We start from the raw sequence: 21,296 nt of genomic DNA on the forward strand, positions 1-21,296 counted from the left end.
TAAGATATTTTGGGTTCATATATGCTGCTGCTATTTGCTTCGAAAAGCTAGTGGACCAGTTTCCAAAATGGTGCAGATGCTCATTTAATAGTAAGGAAGAATGTCGTTGAGCGGATAAAAGCTTATTCATTTATCAACGTAAAAAAAATACAAAAAAAATCCAGAGTGAAATCATAATACTTGACATCACAAACAATGGAACAACGTTTTCTGAGTTCAAGTAATTAGTACATATTTGATTGGTTTGGCATAATAAACTGATGGTTTTGGTGTTGAACTGTGATCTCTAATTTCCTTTACTGTTCCTGTCCGATTCCTCTGACATTGGGTTTCTGAACGTTTGATGGGGTTTAGTGTATAGTTGAAATCGTTGAAACATACGATCAAATACATTGTTGAGGAATTTTTTAGTTGCACTAGTGGTGGTTAAGCATACTTGGCAATGGAACCGCTGGAAGGTTTTTTTTATACACGGAAAAAAATTGCGTTGCCATTCCAAAGACGTGGTCATGATAATTTTACCATTTCTGCGTTATAGTAGTTTCAACCACGCAAAGTATAACATCAATTTTGTAAAAGTGCGCATGAAACATTATCGAAATTACTATGTATCTGGTAGTTTTCGTTAACTCTCAATGTTTGTTGTCGAAAATACTATGATTATGATAATTTCATCATAATTTCTATTACAACTACCGTCCGCATAGTAATTTAGACATTGTGGCACCAATTCCTATCAACAAAATACTACGCACATGGTACTTTTGAGAACAAAACGTATTTGACTCAAAAACATCAGTGCGTATGATAATTTTACCATGGTAAACATTCTTGTTGTTTATACTAATTTATGATCATTAATTTTCAAAGCTGCGAGTAAACAAACGAATTTTGATCTGCTTTCGAGTTTCATAACTTTCAAAATATTTCCAGATCATCGGAAAACACACTAATATGGACCGACGTGTGTCGGAGGTGTGAATTTTTATGCTTTGATTATGTAATGATGTATGCATGGAAATAAACAAACCAACATACATAGTAATTTTACTATTGAAATCAAGCTCCTCGCTCCTCCTAATCTTTATCATAACACATATTAGTTTCATCATGAAACATATCAATTTTACTAGGCACGAAGTAAAACAATGCATCATTTCATTGACAATTTTACTAAAACGTAGTCGAATTTACTATGCGCAGCCAAATTGAGCACATGGTAAAATAACTATGCGTAACGTATTTTGAACAACAAAACATATTTGACTCAAAAATATGGTTGCCTGTTGTTCATTTAAACCACGGATCTAGTAATTTTACTATGCTTTTTTTTGTGTGTAGTTACCTTCGATAGGGTGCCCATGTATTGAATTCAAGTCATGGAGGGAACATGAATAGACATGACAGCAAATTTGTCGGACAGGATTCATGAGATCGCAGTTCTTATTGTGGCATATGCATTCAGAGTCATGCGTCACCTTAGATGAGTTTTCAACGAGTTTGGAAGCAACGGAGTGTTATGAGACTCGGTTTGATTTCTATAGAATTCCGCATTTTTTATCAGTTTCCTGGGACTTCTTTAAGTTATTGAGTGTGTTATTCAAATATTACCATATTTCTACATTGGTTTCTATTCTTTGAGAAATTGGTTTCTACTCATAGCAAAGGTTAACTCTCGTAACAATAATTAATGTATCAATATCAATTGTAACAATAAAAGTATCAAGAGGTACTGGGCGGAAGATAAAAATCAATTTGGAAGCTCTCGGTACGACGAGAAGGTTTTTAAAAAGATTATGTTTATACATTCGTTGTGCAGATAGTTAGGAACGAAGAGAGATGATGAGACGCTCCTGATGAAGACTTGTGAAGATTTTTCACAAGTCTAACGTCGTAACTTTAAGGTTTGTCAATGGTGTATCATCATCAACAAGTAAGTGTAAAGAATGAAAATTTACAAATATTAACTATAACACACAACTAAAAAAAAAAGAAAAGCGAGAAAGATATGATAAGCAATTACTGATTAAAATTACAAACCACACTTATTTATAAGAATAATAAAAAGTATATTCATTTAGCGAAAATTATATTTGACCCAAAGTAGATATCGAACTTCTCTTGGGGAGAGAGTTTCGAATTTCGATAAGGATAAAGGATAAAGTAAACACTAACAGTTCTAATTCAGAGTTGTTGTGTGCTCGATGGAATAAACTCCACTTTAGTTGTTAGTTATGATAATCGAAATATCTGTCACAGTTACTTTATTCGAACAACTTTCACCAGGGCCCTTATTCTGCGCCACGCGTGACGTGATGATTGTCACCTCACCTCGGAGTCACCGTGAGATTTGTCACCTTATTCCCGAAGTCGTTGCGGGTAAAGTGACAGAGGTTCATTCTAGGTGAGTGACCGAATGAACACTTCTGTCAAAATGGAAGAATTTAGCTGGTGCTGTTTTGATTTTGCTCTCGGTTCGGATTTTTCGAATTCATTTTTTGTGTAACGGGTTAGAATTTCGGTTCGAAAATGGCCATCATCGGATTGTACGGTCACAGCAAGCTGCCTGAGGATGATAAACGGACGATTTGTGTGGCGTAAGTGAAAATTTCGCTCATCAAAGCTGGGTTCGGATCTGGGTCATACTGCCGATAAAACAAAAGCCGACGGCTGCTGCTCCAAAGAAACATTTCCAAAAGGTTTATCAGGTATGTAAAATAATTTGTGTTTTGTACCTGAAATTGTTCGAAACAGAATGGTAAATTTTCATCATCCAAGAGAAAAGTTTTTTTTCGTTTTCAGTCATGGCGAATGCTGCCGGTTTATATATTTTCCCCAAACGAGGCTACCCCCGTGGCATGCCGGAAATTGTTCGCTTACCAGATAGAACATTATGGAATGCCGAGAACTTATCGAAACCAACAAAGCGCAGCAGCAGCAGCATCAGATTCAAACTTCAGATTTCGGTTAAATAAATCTGAATCCGATTTTCAATTTACCTTAAAAATGGATTCCAGATTTGAATTCGAAAACTACACTTAAAATTGTGCTTCAGCTTTAGCGTCGAATCCATCATATTTCAATTTGATTTTCTAAAAGTTATTTAATAAAGCATTGAACTAACTGAAAAATGCGAAGTCAATTGATTTTTATAAACGGCTTATTTTTCTTTGGAACCTCCCAGGAAATTCATTTTTCTTTAAATTTTCTGGCTTGTCGCTTATTGATACCGCTAATCCTCACCTGTATCCTTCACTTGAATTCCACAATTTTTTTAATTTAAAAAAGTATTTTTTAGCATGGAATATTAACATTAAAATGTGAAAATAAAATGAAAAGTACTAATATTTGATTTTAAAAGTTTTCGCCATTTCATGGTTTAAACGTTTCGCAAATCAAATTACATATTTTAGATAGCAATGAAAAAGTTTTAATATATTTAAAAATCATATTTGCAAATAAATTTGTTTCATTTTGTTTTCAAAACTATCATTCATAGTATAATTAACTATTGAGGGCCTAATATTCTGATTTACATAAATTTCCGATTAAATTTCTATCTCGTCGCCACCTGAAAAGGTACCGACAATTGTCACCTAAAATCGTCACCTGAATGCGACGATTCTCACCCACGGTGACTACGAGCATAGGGTAAGAACTCACAAAGTTCATCCGAAGTGACGTTCCTCACCTAAACCGACTGCTGGAATAGAGAGACTTGGGTGACTCTACTATCGTCACGTCACGCGAGGCGCAGAATAAGGGCCCAGTAGTTAATAAATATCGATTCTTTCGACCAAAGTAACAGTAAACGAAGGCATGAATAGGAAAGCATTTTAGAACCGTAACTTTGGTTACCGATTTGTTCAAAGGCTGTGAGGTTCTTCATTTCAAGAAGTTTTATGGGGGATGTAGTGACGCGCCCCTCGCGTGATCGGAAATGAATGAGCGCTGGAAAAGAGCGAAGACAATGTTCATCAGTTCATTCCACACGAGAGAGGGATTGAAAAAGTAGACTCGAGAACCGGGGGAGTTATGTGCGAGACGCGAGATATGGAGGACGCGGGTTATGTTTGGGCCCTTATTCTGCGCCTCGAGTGACGTGACGATAGTAGAGTCACCCAAGTCACTCTATTCCAGCAGTCGGTTTAGGTGAGGAACGTCACTTCGGATGAACTTTGTGAGTTCTTACCCTAATCTCGTAGTCACCGTGGGTGAGAATCGTCGCATTCGGGTGACGATTTTAGGTGACAATTGTCGGTACCTTTCCAGGTGGCGACATGATAGAAATTTAATGAAAAATTGATGCAAAACGGAATAATTAGAATGTGACTATATTTAATTGAATTAGTTTGATCATTTTAAAACAATCTGATTAATTTATCCACATTTTTTTAATAATTCAAAATTGTTTCTTGAACAAACAATAGAAATTTTTAATTGATTTGGGAGCAAATAAATTTGTTGATACTTACAATTTACAATTTCTTGGACTCATTAAAAATTATAAAAAATTGTACATTAGTACAAAGTTTTACTAGTTTTGATACAATTCAACCAATTTACTTAAATTTTGAATATAAATTAACATTTTTTTTTTTTGATAAAAAAGACAAATGACATGAATGGAAAGGAAAATTTTATTTTATTTAGTTTCGAAAACTTTACGAAAACAAAAATTTTATTATGATAAATATAATAACCATAATAACAATAGTAACCCGATTTGGAGTCTGTATGGAATAACCACTATAGATTGACAGTAATCCGTCGATTCTAATGGAACTCGATGACTCCGATTCTCCGGCCTTACCAACTACTAGTTGTAAACTTTACTTGCGTATGACCTGATCCACTATCAACCCTTCTTGGTTTCTTTTTTTGTTCGGCTGCTGAGCTACATTCCAGCTGTGATTATCCCCCAGCTGGGGAGCCTTCAACTGATTTTTCACAATATTCACCGTATTTTTGAAGGGGCAAACCGCTTTTCCGGTATTTGGCAATTCGGCATCGTTTTCCTGTAAATTGGAAGACGAATCAGAAGCCATCGCAGGTGTCATTCGTGATCAACACGACCGCGAAATCTTATAATTAATCTGGAGCCGACGGATTTCTCAACAGCAATCCTTGTGGTCATAACTGTCGTGACCTACTGATGGTAACCTAGTTTTTGTTCGTTGGCTTCCGGAGTTTGGTATCATAGTGCACGGATTTTAATCCTCGATTTGGTACTCTATCAAACGATCCTTGAAACGCTGAAGTTATCATAAACGCAGAGGCAATTTTTGAGATCTGAAAATAAAAAGTTGATGGTATATTTTTCGTGTGTGCCGTATCTTTTAGCTAACTTACCGTTTTTACTATCTCGACTGACAATAATTGTACAATTATTGTACTTTTAAAATGTTTACAACTAGAGGTCCCAAGCTGGCACATTCGCTAAAGATAAAATTCCAGCGTTTCAAGTTCCAGCGAATTCCGGACCGCTTCGATTTCTTCCACCGAATGGCCGACCCGGCACTCTCCTTGAAGCACAAATCGCAGACGCCGATGATTTTGTGCAAATCATTTTCGATTTCTTGTTTGGGAGACTTTTCCTCGCTAATTTTCGCCGAAAACTTGAAAAAAATCCGAAGAAAAAAACAAAAATCTATGTTTGACAGTTCGGGGCTCACCCAGTCACTCAGCTGGGAATGAACTTCTGTCACTTGCTCTCACTTGCTGTCACCTCACTTAAACCGACTGTCGGAATAAGGTGACAAGAGTCGAGTGACGGTGGGGTGACTCGCCAACTGTCACGTCACTCGCGGCGCAGAATAAGGGCCTTGGTCACATAAAATAAGTGTTGACTAAAGGGAATTTTAGGATGATTCGCTTTAAATTAGTTCACTGTGCGCGAGGATTTCTCCCCTCTACAATGCCGAAGAAATTAAAAATCTCGTTTTCTAATTCAAACGTCAAAAATTGTCTTCTTTGAATTGACCGGAATGTCAATCTAAGAAAATTTCGCAACGAAAAAAATCCGAAGAGATTGAAAATTATGTTTTCTTTTTTAAACGTCAAAAAATGTCTTCTTTAAATTCACCGGAATTCCAAGATAAGAAAATTTTGAAAATGTCTTCAATAATTTCTTTTCTTTCACGACATTTTTTGCCCGGAATTCGGCTGCTGGTTTGAAACCTTGCGGTGCGCCGTCTAAGTGTCAAAATGGGGTGTTATTATAGCTTTGACACCTGACCGCTGCTGATACTCTTAAAGCAAACTGTCTATAGAACAGTCTTCCCATACATTAGTTTTAACAGTTCTAAACAGTAACATAACTTAACGCCATATTCAACAGACCGTCGTTTTGGAATTCAAGACAAGTGCAATGTTTTTTATGGTTTCAGATATCATTTTCTAAACGTTTTTTTCCGCTGTTTCTAATCGTTTTATAACTACAACAGGAACTGTTGTGTTACAATATTTTCGTATTCGGGTAGCTTTACTTGAACCCCTACCCCCCCTCTCGTCACACATCGTCACACAAAGTCAAACTCCTCCCCTCCCCCTCAAATGCTACGTCATTTATGGATGTTCCCTTAACTTAAGGCTAACTTTTTTATGTTAGGGGGGTGAGGAATCGAACCTCTCTTCGTCTGATTGAAAATCTGACCGGCTAGCTGACTGAGCTAACCACCCCCCCTCTTCGTCAAATTCTGCACCCAAAATAATTTTGAAATTTTTTCTACGGGATTTTTCACGTAAATTTAGATTTTGTTGCATCATATCGATTCTACGTGAGTTTTGTGTAACCACAAAGTATCAAGGATGCTCTGGTAAGGGCTACTTCACTTTCACATAACTGACACATGAATTTCACGTAAAGTCCAAGTGGATGGATTAGAATTCTTTTTTTCCCGTTTTCTCAAGCGTGTGGTAGTAAATTCTTGTTGGAAAACGGAATTGATGTCAGTAAGCTTACTTTGTTTTTTTTTATGCTGTGAAAATGCGGTAATGGATGCTGCAGTTCAATAACATCCAGCGTCGGAGGATGAACCAAAGTCCACTCTGGACGTCCTACGGGACCCAAGCGCAAGAAACACGAATCCGAACGTCGAGAGCATGGAGGTAAGTGTACCTTTTTCCCCCGATAAATTTAATTTCACTTAAGCTGTGAATTGTGTTGTTTCCAGCAGCGGAGAAAGCTCCTAGAAGTTCCGCCGATTCTCAAAGTTATCGAGTCAACGGAAAAAATCGGATATGGCGTCTTCGTCGCATATCCCGGTAAATATAATTGTCTCAGATTAAAGAGGGTGAATCTAAGTCATTGTATTTTTTCTTTCTAGGAGAGCGGCACAATAATTCAAAAATGCTTCAGCTGCAAGTAAATTCTCGAAACCCGTTCAGTTTTCGGTCCTAACGTACCCTGCTGATGATGTTGAATTTGCTGCGAATTTGACGAACGGTTCAATTTATGATTGTGAAAATTCTAGAAATAAATGTTATTCACAATAAATTTTGTTCATTTTTATCTTTATTAATGAATATCAACAAAAATAAAAAGGAAAACAAATAACAAAATCGACCTTCAATTCATTTCGATACCAAAAACATTTCCGGTACTTTTCATAAACACATCGCGTTGAATTCGCTAGAAATTCACGTAAATTGTAGATGACTTTAATGAGGCACCAATTCCTATAGGAGAGCGTTTACTTATTCATTTCGTAGCATCTACGTGAAAATCAATTGGATAAAAATTATGTAGTTTTTCACGTAGCCGGAACGTGCAGATTATTTTGGGTGTGTGGTAAAGCCTAGTCCACACCAAGGCGGGTAAAGCTTAGGTGTGTTCTTATACCAATGCACGGAATCGTCCATCTTGTGACAGGCAATCGTAATCGTAGGCATGGTAGGCGAACAATTCGCTGTCAAAAAGCGCACCGTCTCCACCCCCCACCAATGAGAAACTTTTAGTACCCCTTGCCTACTTTTCCACAATATGCACCCACCCTACTGGAGGCACTCTGGTCCACACTAGGAGACGGTTCGTCTCGAGACGGTCTCAGCGTCTCCCATTTTCTTCGGGAGACACTGCGACCGTCTCATTTTCCCAACAACAACAACAGACAACAAAGTTCGTCTCATAACAAAAATCGCCGTTCATGTTGCCTAGTGTGGACTAGGCTTAAAATTATTAACATCGTCGCCGTTCAACACATCCGATTGTTTACAAACACGTATCAGGTATTAGAATGGGGGTAGGCTTAATAGCGGCACGTTATCCAAACATACGGGAAAATTGTGCCTAGCCTTTTTTTATCCAAGATTTCATCATTTACCTGAGAAACCTGAAAAACCTATAAAAGGAAGAAATAAATTCAATCTATTTAAGATGGCATAAAGCCTTCCCGAATACGAAAATATTGTAACACAACGGTTCCTGTAGTAGTTATAAAACGATTAGAGACAGTGTAAAAAAACGTTTAGAAAATGATATCTGAAACCATAAAAAACATTGCACTTATCTTGAATTCCAAAACGACGGTCTGTTGAATATGGCGTTAAGTTATGTTACTGTTTAAAACTATTAAAACCTCTATATGGAGACACTGTTCTAGGAACAGTTAGGGTATGGTTTCTAAAACGCTTATGAATAACGTTTTCAGCGCATTGAACTGTTTCTAGAATGAACATATGTAGGCATATTTTAAACGCTTTATCAAACCGTTCATCGAACTGTTACGGAAATCGGTGTACGAACCGTTTGAACTAAAATCACAGAGAACAGACATACAAGCTCGAACAAAAAATCGTCAAAAAAGTGTGTAAAATTTCAAATGCTATCACCAAAAAAATACGTTAGAAATTGACTACAAACAGTGCCATCTATTGCGCCGTTCAAAAGTTACAAATCGACTTTAAAGTGCCCAGTTTTCGAAAAGGCGTAATCGTATAATTATATGAACTCACAAAAAATGAGTCTATTGTCTCAGTAAAATGGATGGACGGCTTTGATTTATTGCTAAATAAATAAAATCAGAATTACTTTTAACTGGGAGGAATTTCACTTTCTTTATTTTTGCACTACTATGACAGTTAAGATAACTAACAGCTTTGGTATAAGATTTCTCACTTCTTGAACAGTTATTTATGTTAGAAAATGCATCTCCTATGTCCAGTCAAATACAAGAACATTCTTGACGATCAGTCTCACCCAGCAGTACTGATTCTAGGCATCTCAAAGCGGGTTACTTTCACATATAACTTTAGCATCTAGCTGTTTTAAACTTTGTATTTCTAACAAATTTGATGGAAAAAGATAATAACTTTTATGATTATTTTGTTTATGCAACATGATAAACGTATTACTAAACTTCAATAGCGATTTTCTTGAAGCTCATACGACCTATAGAAAACTGACTGAAACTTAGTCAGCTTTGTTTTGACAGTTCTCTTTGGTGTGTTTGGAGACATCTGGTGGCCCAACCAAAAATCAAAAATTGGTTCAAAAAGGGTGTTGGGATTTTTACACAAGTTTCGTGGGCTAGCTTGTATGTCTGTTCTCTGTGCTAAAATTACTGTTTTTTTGATGGCCTCATATAACGTAACCATTGAAAAAACTTTTAGATTATTTCGTTAAACTGCTAATAAATGATAACCTTAAAGCTTTTTTAATACTAAAGAATGATGTTCACCAATCATCATACTATTTACAGTACGCGTACTAAAAGAGCACGCACACAAACGCAAAATTTCGTTCCATGCATATGGGAATTTTTCGGATAAGATTGACAAATCGTTTTAATTTCATTATTTTATTTCACATTTTTCATTTTATTTTACATTTCAAAACACAAAATAACTTGCCCGAGATGAGCATTTTCATGCTGCCTGCTCCTCCTCATTTCGCTCAGCACGCCCTGTAACACTTTCCGGGCCAAGCAATCCTTGCACGGAGTAAAACTGGGGGTTCCGGCAGCGTAACCTAAAACATAAGAAACGGGATCTTAGTATTTCTTTTAAAGATGATTTTAATTTCCACTTACCTGGTACAATGTCATTGGTTGTAAAATTCCTAGAATGCCGGTCCCGGTGTGCTGATTGCATCTCCTCCAGCAGGTTAAAGACAATCGATCGCGACGAGCGAGGTGAAAATTTCCCGGCGTAGCGAGCAAAACAAACCGATAAAGACTGTTTGCGACAGTGGTGCCAAGTTCAATGTTTAATCAATATTTGCACAGATATTGAGAAACGGAATATTGAATTAATAAATTTCAGATGCTTAGGATGACTTTATGTGTAAATAGTAACTAATAAATTTAATAAAAATGAAAATATACAAATAAATCAATTTAAAAATTCCGTTCAATTCCAATGAAAGTTTAGAATCGATAATGTCATACTCAATTTATTATTCATTAGATCGTAAAGAATATGATTTATGTTCTCCATCGTCATCTGAAAAAAATATTAGGAAGTTCACCAGAAGATAACTAAAGCATTGTCTTTTATTATAGCAATTATAGCAAGAAAATAAAACTTATATTTACAAGTTCATTTGAATTGGTTGATATAACTAAAGCGATAGAAGATTAAGTCACCATGTATCACCATTCCTTTTCTAGAATGAAGATGTTCGAGTCATTGCTGCAGAAAGAAAAGTTGAAAGAATATTCGGAAGGCGAACAAAAGGAAACTGTCCCACCACCGCCTGTTGAAGTAGTTTCTGCTCAAGCATCTGATGATAACCAAAATGAATCTATTAATTCGTTGCTCCACACACGACCTACACAAACAGAAAACGAACCCTTAATTGAAAAAAAATTGAAAGTTTTGAATTGATAGTGTCATACTCAATGTATAATTATTTTATTTTAAAATTTAATTATTATTAATTATTTCAAAATTAATTAATTCAAATAAAAAATCTAACATTTTACTGCCGTCAACTACCTATAAGAGTTCTTGATATCGGCTCAATAGTCTCAATTTAATGTTTTTTTTTGTTCTTTGTACAATGCATCTGCTTTTATCTTTCCGCGTATGAACAAATCAATAATTGATTCGATAAATAAATTTAAAGATATTTTCATGAATCCGGGCTAATTTTCTTTTTTCAAACCATCTGGCATCTCTGACCCGCATTTCGGTCATTTTTGACGTGAGTTTGACACATGACATTACGTTAAACGTTATGGTTCGAGAACAGTTTAACGATTATTGATCAAATTGAAGTAAATCGTTAAACAATTCATTCACCTTCCCAGATATCATCACTATTCACATGAACTTTCGTTTTATATTCTTATCGTTGTCGAAGTAAAGTTTTAAATAATAGCTACGTTTACGGAGACAATAACCTTTTCTGGGAACGTGGAAGTATCGTATTGACTATTCATAATATAGTTTTTTAGTATGCGGGTTTCCACTAGGGATTATTAGCATTAAAGCTCTTTTCTACATTCGGTAAGGAATGATAGAATGTTTTTTTAAGTTTAATTTCTTAAACTCAGATTCGCTTAACACGTTCGTCGCCCAAAAAAAATCTCAGAGCATGAAAGTAAAGCAAGAGAGCTTCAGATTTACAACGCGTGGCAGAACTGAGCGGCAACCTTGCAAAACGTAGTCTGGCAAATGAGGGACAGTTACATATAAGATGGAAGGGATCTTCCACATCTGATTCACAACTTCCACATACTGGAGATTCAGCACGCTGAATGTTGTGCATGTGATAGTGAATTACAATGACCGGAGAGTGCTCTGATCAAGATGCTGCAATGAGATTTATTTAAAGTTAATAAGTAACTCGATATGATTGGAGATGGTTTTTCTAAAAATAACTTAGTTTGACGACAAGTGTCCAACTCTTCCCAGTATCGTTCATGCTGGTTAGAGGACCAAGTTTGAATTTGGTTTCTGAACCAACATGGTGATATTGGGACAGCCGGCTCTGGTCCGTAAAATTCTTTTTCCGACCCAGCTCTAGCGAGTTCGTCGGCGCATTCGTTTCCAAAAATTCCCTTATGTCCGGGTACCCATAGAAGGTTTAATCCATTGCCTTCAGCAAGAAGAACCAACCATGCATTCTGCGAAGGAACAGAAAAGTGTCGCTCTTAAGCGACCAAAATATTTCTCAACCAAGGTCAATTTCATATGAAGAAATTGAAATTGCTACGAGAATAAAATGTTAATTTCCCGGCAAGGCCATTTCAACATGCAAAATGAGAAATTTCGAATCATTAGACGATTCAAAAGATAATTATTTTGATTCGTCATGAATAACAAAAAGTTTGGTATTGCTGAAAGACGCTTTCGAAGCTACCCTTGTACAGCTGACGGCTGTCAAATTTGAAGGTGTCAAAAATGGTTGGACAAAGGCTGAACGAGTTATTCCTCAGTCAATTTTCCCCTACTTTCTATTGACTGAAATAAAACTTCCTTATACGCTGAAACAGCGTTGAAATATTTCTTTCTTCAGCCAGAAAGCTGAAACAGCACTCAGCACCTCAAAACAGCATACGATCAGAGAATTGGCGTTTTTAATCAGCAAAAATGTTTGTTGGGTAGACACCCATAGGCCAGAATTGGTCTTACTATTGTGGAGTAAATCCAGTGAGTATGTTTGGGTTTGAGTCCCCAGTTTTTCCCGATTGCACGTCGGCATTGTCCGAAGGCCATGCATGCTTTTTTGATTCTGAATTCGATGTGATCAGACCAGTTTAATTTGGAGTCAAGAATGACACCCAAATATTTAACTTGATTAGACACGGTGATTTCGGAACCATAAAACAGCATCGGGCGCACTTTTTATGTTAGGGGGGTGAGAAATCGAACCTCTCTTCGTCTGATTGAAAATCTGACCGGCTAGCTGACTGAGCAAACCACCCCTCCTCTTCGTCAAATTCTGTGGTTTATTAAATTAAATTAAATTAAATTAAAATTATTAACATCGTCGCCGTTCAACACATCCGATTGTTTACAAACACGTAACTTTCTAGCTTCATTTTTCAAATTGTCCAATTATGCCTTCAACACTCAACGATGTCTTTTTCATATTTAATTGCATGCACGGTTGTGAGCAAGATTTGAAGTATTTTATCTAGCAATATTGAACATTGCTGTTATGAATAGTTTTCAGTACTGCAAATATAATTTTAATCTAATTACCATGCTCAATATCGGGAAACGAACTAACATTGGAGAAAGACAATGCCAACAATAAGTCGTTTTGAAAAGTCTCACCGACAACAAACGTCAAAGACGTCTAGCGGTGAATAGGTGAACTATACTTTTTTCTTCTCTTACATTTGTTTTTTTTTCTTTCTCTTTACTTCTTCGGAATCAGCCAAAGAGAGAAGACATTTTTATGAAGAGAACGACAATTTTAGAAAATCTTTCCTTGAAGAGATTTTTTTTTTCTTTTTGATAGGAGTTTAACCCGTTAAGGTCATTCTTCCTCCCAGCCCGGAAGACGAAACCCGACGGGCGAAAAAAAATCAATAAGTGTGTGAAAAAAAAATTGATGACATGGTGGACAATCAAACCATTCTAAAGCGGGCCATAGACTACACCACATTTGTACAAATGCGATGAAATTCGATGAAATGAGTGAAATTGAGTGAAATCGGTCGGGATCGAAATTTTTTGTACAAGCAACCCTCTGTGGCATCGTGTATGGTACTGCTTGTACAAAACTCAGGCCATTTACTCAGTCCCAGCCGGGGTGGAGAGGTTTTTTTGTTGTTGCTTTAGCTGTTTCCGCCAGCAATCGGTTGTGCTCGCGTGAAATATGTTTGTGTGTGGGCGAGTGTAGAATCAACAATCGTCGTGGAATCATCGAATTTGCTCAATCCATTTGTGTAGTCTATGACCCGCTTAACGATAAACAAGCTCTGCGCATGCCCCAAATTATTCATAGGTGCTTTTGGAATGTAAGACATAAATCTTATTTATGAAAATATTTTCCAAAAGAGAAGTGTTACCTGTAAAATGGAAACAAATGCAAGTGAAAGTGTTCGAGGATAAACTCTTCAATGATTCAATCACCTGTTCAAAACAATGAAATGAATAACCGGGCAAGTCGCAGTAGGTCAAGGAAAAAACCTTTTGGGTTTTTATCTAACATTTTAAGGAAAAAGAAAATACTGAAATTTGAAGATGTACTGCTTGATAATGAAATGAATTTTCGCACTCGTTCTGAACCGTCCGGTAAGATTGTTAATTATAAAATAATTCACCAAGCCATCCAATTTACCAATGGAATTCTTTTGTACAGTATCTACTTACAGTTGTGGTTATAAATCAAAGCGAAATAAGACTCCATCCTCTTCAACATTAAGTCTTAATCCAGATCCAGATCCACAAATTTCAGAAGACATAGATGCTATACGTTTACGGTAAATACTATTCAAAGAGTGTACGTTCTTTTTTTGTGAAAAGTTGAATTATTTTTGTAATGCATGGGATATTCGGTAACCACTAAAAATACCATCAACTGGGACAACATGCAACGATTTTCAATTTCAATGGCTTCTAAAAACCTTTTGTTCATAAGTAATCATACCCCGTATGCATCCAAAGTTTTAAGGTTGATGGACATCAAATAGTTTCTTCAAATTGTTGTTTTTAATTTTCTAAAAATATGCGATTTTCATCCTCCTCAGAAAATGGGGTAACATGCAAAAAACTTTGTTTTTGATGAAAAATCTAATGAAAACGAATGAAAATGTAAAGTTTTTGATAAATTTGCGATGACTTAAAGATCATTACGCATGAAAACACCATTTGTAGTGATTTTTTGTTTTGTAAAAACTTTTTATCACATTTTTTCTGATAATAAGGGTGCTGCATACATTTTGGGGGTAAAACAAAACTACTAAAAATGGTAAAAGCCGAAATCACAAAAAAATAAGGTTTCGATGAGAGAAATTTCAATGTTGACAAACGCGTGATGCAAAACAATCATATTCCAGCATATGGAAATGAGATTTACAAGGTTTTTCCTTGATTTGCATTTTGTGCATTTCCCCAGCAAACATTTATGAAGGTATAACGCACTAACAACAGAATTATCCAAACAAATATTCTTGATTCTTGATATTTGGTTAAAATAAGTTAAACAGAATTTAACAGTAGAAAAGATTTATTAGCAGCTTGGTGGAGAGCTTAATGTAGACTGAGAAAATTTTCACGGTTGTTTATTAAAGAAAACTTCCGTTTTCATAGAGGTGACCAGTAACCAGCATTCTTCGATTGCCGATTATTCCAACACCCGCCCTGAATCGGTCAATCCCAGGAGGGGCCGCAGGTTGCAGAAACGTCCAGGTTCCAGTGCTTTGGTGAACGCATCTGCAAGTTGGTTTGCTGTTCCTATTGGTACGATCTGCAGCCTTCCATGTGCCACATGATCTCGCAGGAAATGGTATTTCACATCAATATGCTTCACACGCTTGTTCTCGGTGTTTATAGCCATCGCAATGCAGCCACGATTGTCTTCAAAAATCTTGAACGGTTTACCAGGGGGAACTTGCTGCAGATCTTCTAAGATTCCTTGTAGCCACAGTCCTTCGGAAGCAGCTACGCTTAAGGCTGCATACTCTGCCTCACAGGATGATAATGCAACGGTTTGTTGCTTCCTACTGGCCCAGGACACCGTATTGCCGAATACCTTGAAGACATAACCGCTCGCGGATTTCCTATCTTCAGTATCCGACGCCCAATCCGCATCAGCGTATCCGATCAGTACTTCAGCCTTTTCGTCTCGCTTGAACTGGAGCTTGAGATCCTTCGTGCCTTTCATGTATCGGACCACTCTTTTCAGCGCTTGCCAGTGTGCTTCGCCAGGTTGACTTTGGAAACGTCCCAAGTATGCAACAGCGAATGCAATATCGGGACGGACACATAGCATTGTGTACATGAGACTTCCAAGTAGCTCACGATAAGGATGACAGACCGGATTTCCTTCATCCCGAATAGAAAAGTAAGGTGAAAAAACCATGTACATATTTCATTTTCACTCTACCGTGGGTTTTATGGTTGATAATATGAATATCATGGTATTGAAACCATGAATGCACTGTCAAATTCAATGTTTTTGACTATAATATTCATGGTTTCGGCATAAATTACCATGAAAAAAGGGGGTTGTTAAGCAACTTAACCATGAAAAAATCAACTTTTTTCCATACATTTGAAAACACAAAACTTTAAATTTGATGATTATTTGATCATCCAGTTTTTCTAATAGGAACTGTGAAATTCATTGTCCTCCAATGAATTTTCATTGTTATTTAATATGTGTTGACCGTATTATTTCATGGTTGACAATTATTCATATTTTGATATATAGGGGGGTTTTCGGATAATTTTTACAATTCAATAATTTTAATCGATACTTTTATTAAAACTAATTTACTTACATTTAAATTTTTAGTTCACTTTATCTCTTCCTGGAATAAATAAAATAGATTTTCCCCTGTTTTTTCCAAGCATGTTTGGTTGGAAGCCTGAGCATAAAATTGACTCCATCATCATCCGACCGTCGCAATACTCTCGTTCGAAGTATCCGGCTGGACCGACTTTGTATCAGCTCCTAGAACAAAAGAAACAAAAATTGTAATAAAAAAAAACGAAATGAGTTTTGCAAAGTACTCACCGAAGGAATTTTAGTTTTAAAATTGTCGACCACTAAAACTGTCCGGATAAATGGCGCGTAAACAAAATCTTAACACGAAAAAATTATTTTAGCCTTCAGGCCAAAAAACGATTACACGAAAAAGCAAAAGCTTACCAATATTTGTTTTGGTTTGGATTTTCTTTTTACCATGAAGTTCACTTTAATAATAAAAATCATAAGATAATTGCTGTGATACCATGCTTCTGAATAGATTCGACAACTGTTAAGCGTCATGAATTGACGATACATTTCACAGTTACTTTAAAAACCATGGAGGTTTCAAAATTTTAGATGGTTGCTAAAGATTTTGAAATTAGGATGAAGTTTATTGTTAAATTGAATAATACCGTTTCTTTATGGTGTTGATCATGGTCTTTGCTATTCGGGATGCGTTGGTAGAAAACAGGCCTTCTCCATTGGTGTCTTTACGTTGTTGCAATCTTTCATGCCGAATTTCGCCAACACACGATCCACAGCGACTTCTTGACTCAGAGACATCAAACCAGCAGAACGATCATATCGGATCTTGATTCCGAGAAAGAGGTTCACTTCCCCAAGGTCCGTCATCTGAAGGTTTTTGGAAAGTGATAGCTTGATCTGCTTCATCAGCTCCAGACGATCGCCAACGATGAGCAGGTCGTCAACGTAGATGACGATATACACCCGCCCTCGATCGTCGTTTCGGGTATATAAGCAATAGTCATGGCAGGAACGCTTAAAACCGAAAACCAGAAGGATGTCATTTAGTTTATTATTCCAACATCGTGGGCTTTGCTTGAGTCCATACAGTGACCGTTCCAACTTGCACACCAGATTCGGCTTTGCGGTGACTCCTTCGGGTATGGATAAATAGACGTCTTCTTCTAATTCACCGTACAGGAACGCCGTCTTGACATCGAGTTGATTGATGAACATCTTCCGGTGCACCGCTACAGCCAGAACGGTTCGTATTGTCGCCAACTTAGCAACAGGGGAATAAGTTTCGCTATAATCGACGCCAGCCTTCTGCAGGAAACCTTTAGCGACTAAACGAGCCTTGTATCGCACAGGTTTTCCATTTTCGTCTTGCTTGACCCGAAACACCCATTTGGATTTGAGTGGAACCACGCCAGCTGGTCGTTCTACCAGCCGCCACACGTGGTTGTCAGCCAGGGACTTCAGTTCTTCATCGACCGCATGCCTCCAGAAAACCTCATCGTCTCGCCCAGCAATGTCCTTATACGCCTCAGGAGCATCGGAAATGGAACGTTCGACCTCATCTTGTCCCACAACAGCATCAACTTTTGGAACAATATCTGTAGGACAGGATTGCGCGGCAGTGAAAAGTTTTCCAACAACAAAGTCTTTAAACTTACCGGGGAGCTTGCGCTCCCGTTCGCCGCGCCTCGGGGTTACCATATCGAGGTTCGAACCACGGTCTGTTTGCGAAGGGAGCGCTCCGGTTTCGTCAACGTCATCGTCTTCGTCGTCAGTCATGATGCTTCTGTTCTGATCCGGCGGGGGCACCTCTTCGCTTTGAACGGGGTTTTCATGTGGCCGCACTCCTTCAGCTTGGAAATCGTATTGAACAGGGACCACACTCGACGGACTTTCGCAAGGAACCTTAGCAGCAAACGGAAAACTATTTTCATCAAACTTGACGTCTCTTGACAGGAACAATTCCTTCTTCTCTGGATTCCACAGACGGTAAGCATTTGGAGCATACCCAACCATCACAGCCAGTTTGCTTTTCGGGTCCAGTTTTTTTCTCTGTTGCGCCGCCACCCAAACATACGCTTTGCAGCCAAAAACTCGAAGTTTACTGAGGTCTGGCTTGTGGCCTGTCCACATTTCCGCAGGGGTCTTCTGGCAAGATAGAGCACTCGTTGGACTTCTGTTGGTTAGGTAAACCGCAGCCAGAACCGCTTCGTTCCACAGGTACTTCGGAGTTTGAGATTCGGACAACATCGCACGAACCTTCTCGATGATTGTTCGATTGAATCGTTCTGACACACCTTTTTGCTGTGGTGTATACGTTGTAGTTGGCTCTTCCTGGATCCCTCTGGACACGTAAAACTCCCGCTGGTCTTTGGAGCAATATTCTCTGCCTTGATCCACAGTCAGCTTCGAAATTGAATGTCCTAGAGCGACAGTTGCCATCGCTTCGTACTCTCGGAACCGTTGTAATACCTCGGACTTCTTCTTGAGGGGATACACTACTGCGAAGTGCGTGAAATCGTCAATAAACGAGACAAAGTACCGAGAACCATCCCAAGCTGCCGGTGTGATAGGACCACACACGTCGGAGTGAACTCTTTCTAAAGGTCTTGAAGCACGGACTCTTGTACCCGAGAATGGTTCTCGGCACTGCTTTCCAAGAACACATACATCACAAAAATCCAATTTACCTGGTTCCTCGGAAATACCTGTTACCATGTCGTGCTTTACAAGTGCTTGCAAATTCTGGATGCCCAAATGACCAAGTCGACGGTGCCATAGATTACCGCTCACAGCTCCACACAAGTTGGCCGCCACAGTATCGAGGACCAAATCTAGCTCGTAAAGGTCACCACGAACGGGACATTTTCCGATCAGCTTGCCGTCGTACCGCACAGTTGCTTCCGTTTTCTTGAAAGTAACGTCCAAATTTGCTTTCGCCATCTTCTTCACAGAGAGAAGATTTTCTCGAAGATCAGGAACAAACAGCACATCTTTCAGGACCAGCTTGACGCCTTCCTTATTGACGCCCGTAATTGTTCCTCGATGCCAGGATATCAGCGACTGATCATCTTTCGCCACATTGATGATCACCGGTGCCTTCAGCTTCGTAAGGTCAGCGAAACAGTGTTTCACGTTCACGAGGTGGTCCGTGGCCCCAGAATCCAATTTGAAGGTCACGACACCCGTCGCTCGTTCGGAAAAACTCCTTCCAGTCATGAAGGCTATCGCTTTACCTCCACTTGCAGCATTAACTTCAGCTCGTCCGTCCGACGCAAGCTTGACACGACAATCTTTGGCCTTATGTCCCTTCTTTTGGCAGCGTCTGCACTTTCCCGTGAATTTAACGAACGCCGTCCTCTGTTTCGATCCTTGAAAAGCAGCAGGTTTTTCTTGGTTGGAATCTGCAACTCGATCCGTTTTCTTCAATTCCTCTGCAAGAAGGCGCTCTCGAACCACGTCCAGTTTCAGATTTTCCTCTCCCAGATTCTCCAAGGCGGTAACTAAGGGATCAAACGATTCGGGAAGAGTGGCAAAAAGCTGAGCAACAACGTCGTTTTCTTCGAGTTTCGCTCCGGCCAACTTTAGCTGACGAATAAGGTCTTCGAAGATCTTCAAATGGTCCTTCACTGACGATCCTTCAACCATTTTCAGCTTCGCAAGTTGCTTTCGGATGAAGGTCTGCGACGAAACGGATTTCTTGGCATAAACGTTCTCCAGGCTTGTCCAAATTTCCTTTGACGTCTCCTTGTCCCGTACAAGGTCCAGCAGGTCATCGTGAATGAACGAAATCAGCAAATACGTCGCCTTTCCGTCCTTCTCTAGGAACTTAGCACGTTCAGCCGGAACCGCCGGGGGATCGTTCTTGACCACGTCCAAAAGATTCACCGATTTCAAGTAAGCTTCCACCCTGAAGCGCCAATTGTCAAAGCCGGTACCCGAGAACTGCGGGATCCCGTGGACCGGATCTTTGCGTGAGTCGCCCATAACCTCTTGATTCTTGATATTTGGTTAAAATAAGTTAAACAGAATTTAACAGTAGAAAAGATTTATTAGCAGCTTGGTGGAGAGCTTAATGTAGACTGAGAAAATTTTCACGGTTGTTTATTAAATTACTTCCGTTTTCATAGAGGTGACCAGTAACCAGCATTCTTCGATTGCCGATTATTCCAACAAATATACCAGATAAAAAGATTGTATTAAACTTACCAAAATAGCATATAGCTACAAAAGTGGAGGCGATATATTTCTACATTGACAAGATTCCAACGATTCGATTTTCCAAAAAAAAGTAAAATAAACAAAAAAAACTTTTTTTCGACCGAGATTTGAACTACAGTCCTCCGAGTTTGCAGTCCGGTATCTTACCACGATGCCAACTCATCAGTTGATATGGTCCACGCTATAGCTCTAGAGGTGAGATTTTTTTTACGAACCGGTCAAAAGAAGAAACCGGAGAGAGTGTCAATTGAAGGACCGCCCATTTATTGTAAATCAGTTCACTCAAATCGTAAGTGTCGAATTAGCATATTCTCAACTTTTTGGAGACATATTTACGAATTGATTAAACTGATATCCGATTCAATTTTTTTGGGCAAAGCTTGTCGTAAATGAATGATAGAAAATCACTCAATACCAACGTGTTTACGATAGTTGTTGAAAATGTCTTTATATTCGATTTGGATTATCATTTCTATTACGATTTCATGTTAGCTGGGTCACCCCAGACTGCCCGAATAGAACAGACCCGCAGGCCCTTTTAGGGCTGTCCCAACGGTAGATGCAAAACACGGTTTTCGACCACGCTAAAACATTTCGGCTGGCACCGGTGTCGTATATTGCTGTTTTAGCACAGTTATCGATTTCGAGATTCCCAACAGTTATACGCCTTTGTTCCAAATTCATGCAAATTTGGAACAGGATTTCAAAATATACGACA

The 21,296-nt window shown here is 38.3% G+C and overlaps 1 protein-coding gene and 1 long non-coding RNA gene across 8 annotated transcripts in view; both read left to right on the forward strand.

Moving 5' to 3' along the window:
• Window positions 1–6,796: 6,796 nt before the first annotated feature.
• On the forward strand, window positions 6,797–7,561 carry LOC129740137 (uncharacterized). Its single transcript, XR_008736121.1, has 3 exons — window positions 6,797–7,110; window positions 7,176–7,266; window positions 7,329–7,561. It is a non-coding gene; the product is annotated as an uncharacterized LOC129740137 (long non-coding RNA).
• A 5,779-nt stretch (window positions 7,562–13,340) lies between these two features.
• LOC129748042 (uncharacterized) overlaps window positions 13,341–21,296 on the forward strand; it is a 160,071-nt gene continuing 152,115 nt past the window's right edge. For 2 of the 7 annotated variants that reach the window (XM_055742517.1, XM_055742526.1), the window contains exons 1-2: window positions 13,726–14,193; window positions 14,261–14,381. In XM_055742517.1, coding sequence (XP_055598492.1) covers window positions 14,366–14,381 — 16 coding nt within the window. In that variant the 5' untranslated portion in view covers window positions 13,726–14,193; window positions 14,261–14,365. Of the gene's footprint in view, window positions 13,489–13,725; window positions 14,194–14,260; window positions 14,382–21,296 lie in introns of those variants that run through there. The other 5 variants (XM_055742565.1, XM_055742559.1, XM_055742543.1 and 2 more) reach the window with 4 other exon arrangements.

Source organism: Uranotaenia lowii, chromosome 1, assembly GCF_029784155.1.
Source record: "Uranotaenia lowii strain MFRU-FL chromosome 1, ASM2978415v1, whole genome shotgun sequence".
NCBI classification, from domain to species: Eukaryota; Metazoa; Arthropoda; class Insecta; order Diptera; family Culicidae; genus Uranotaenia; species Uranotaenia lowii.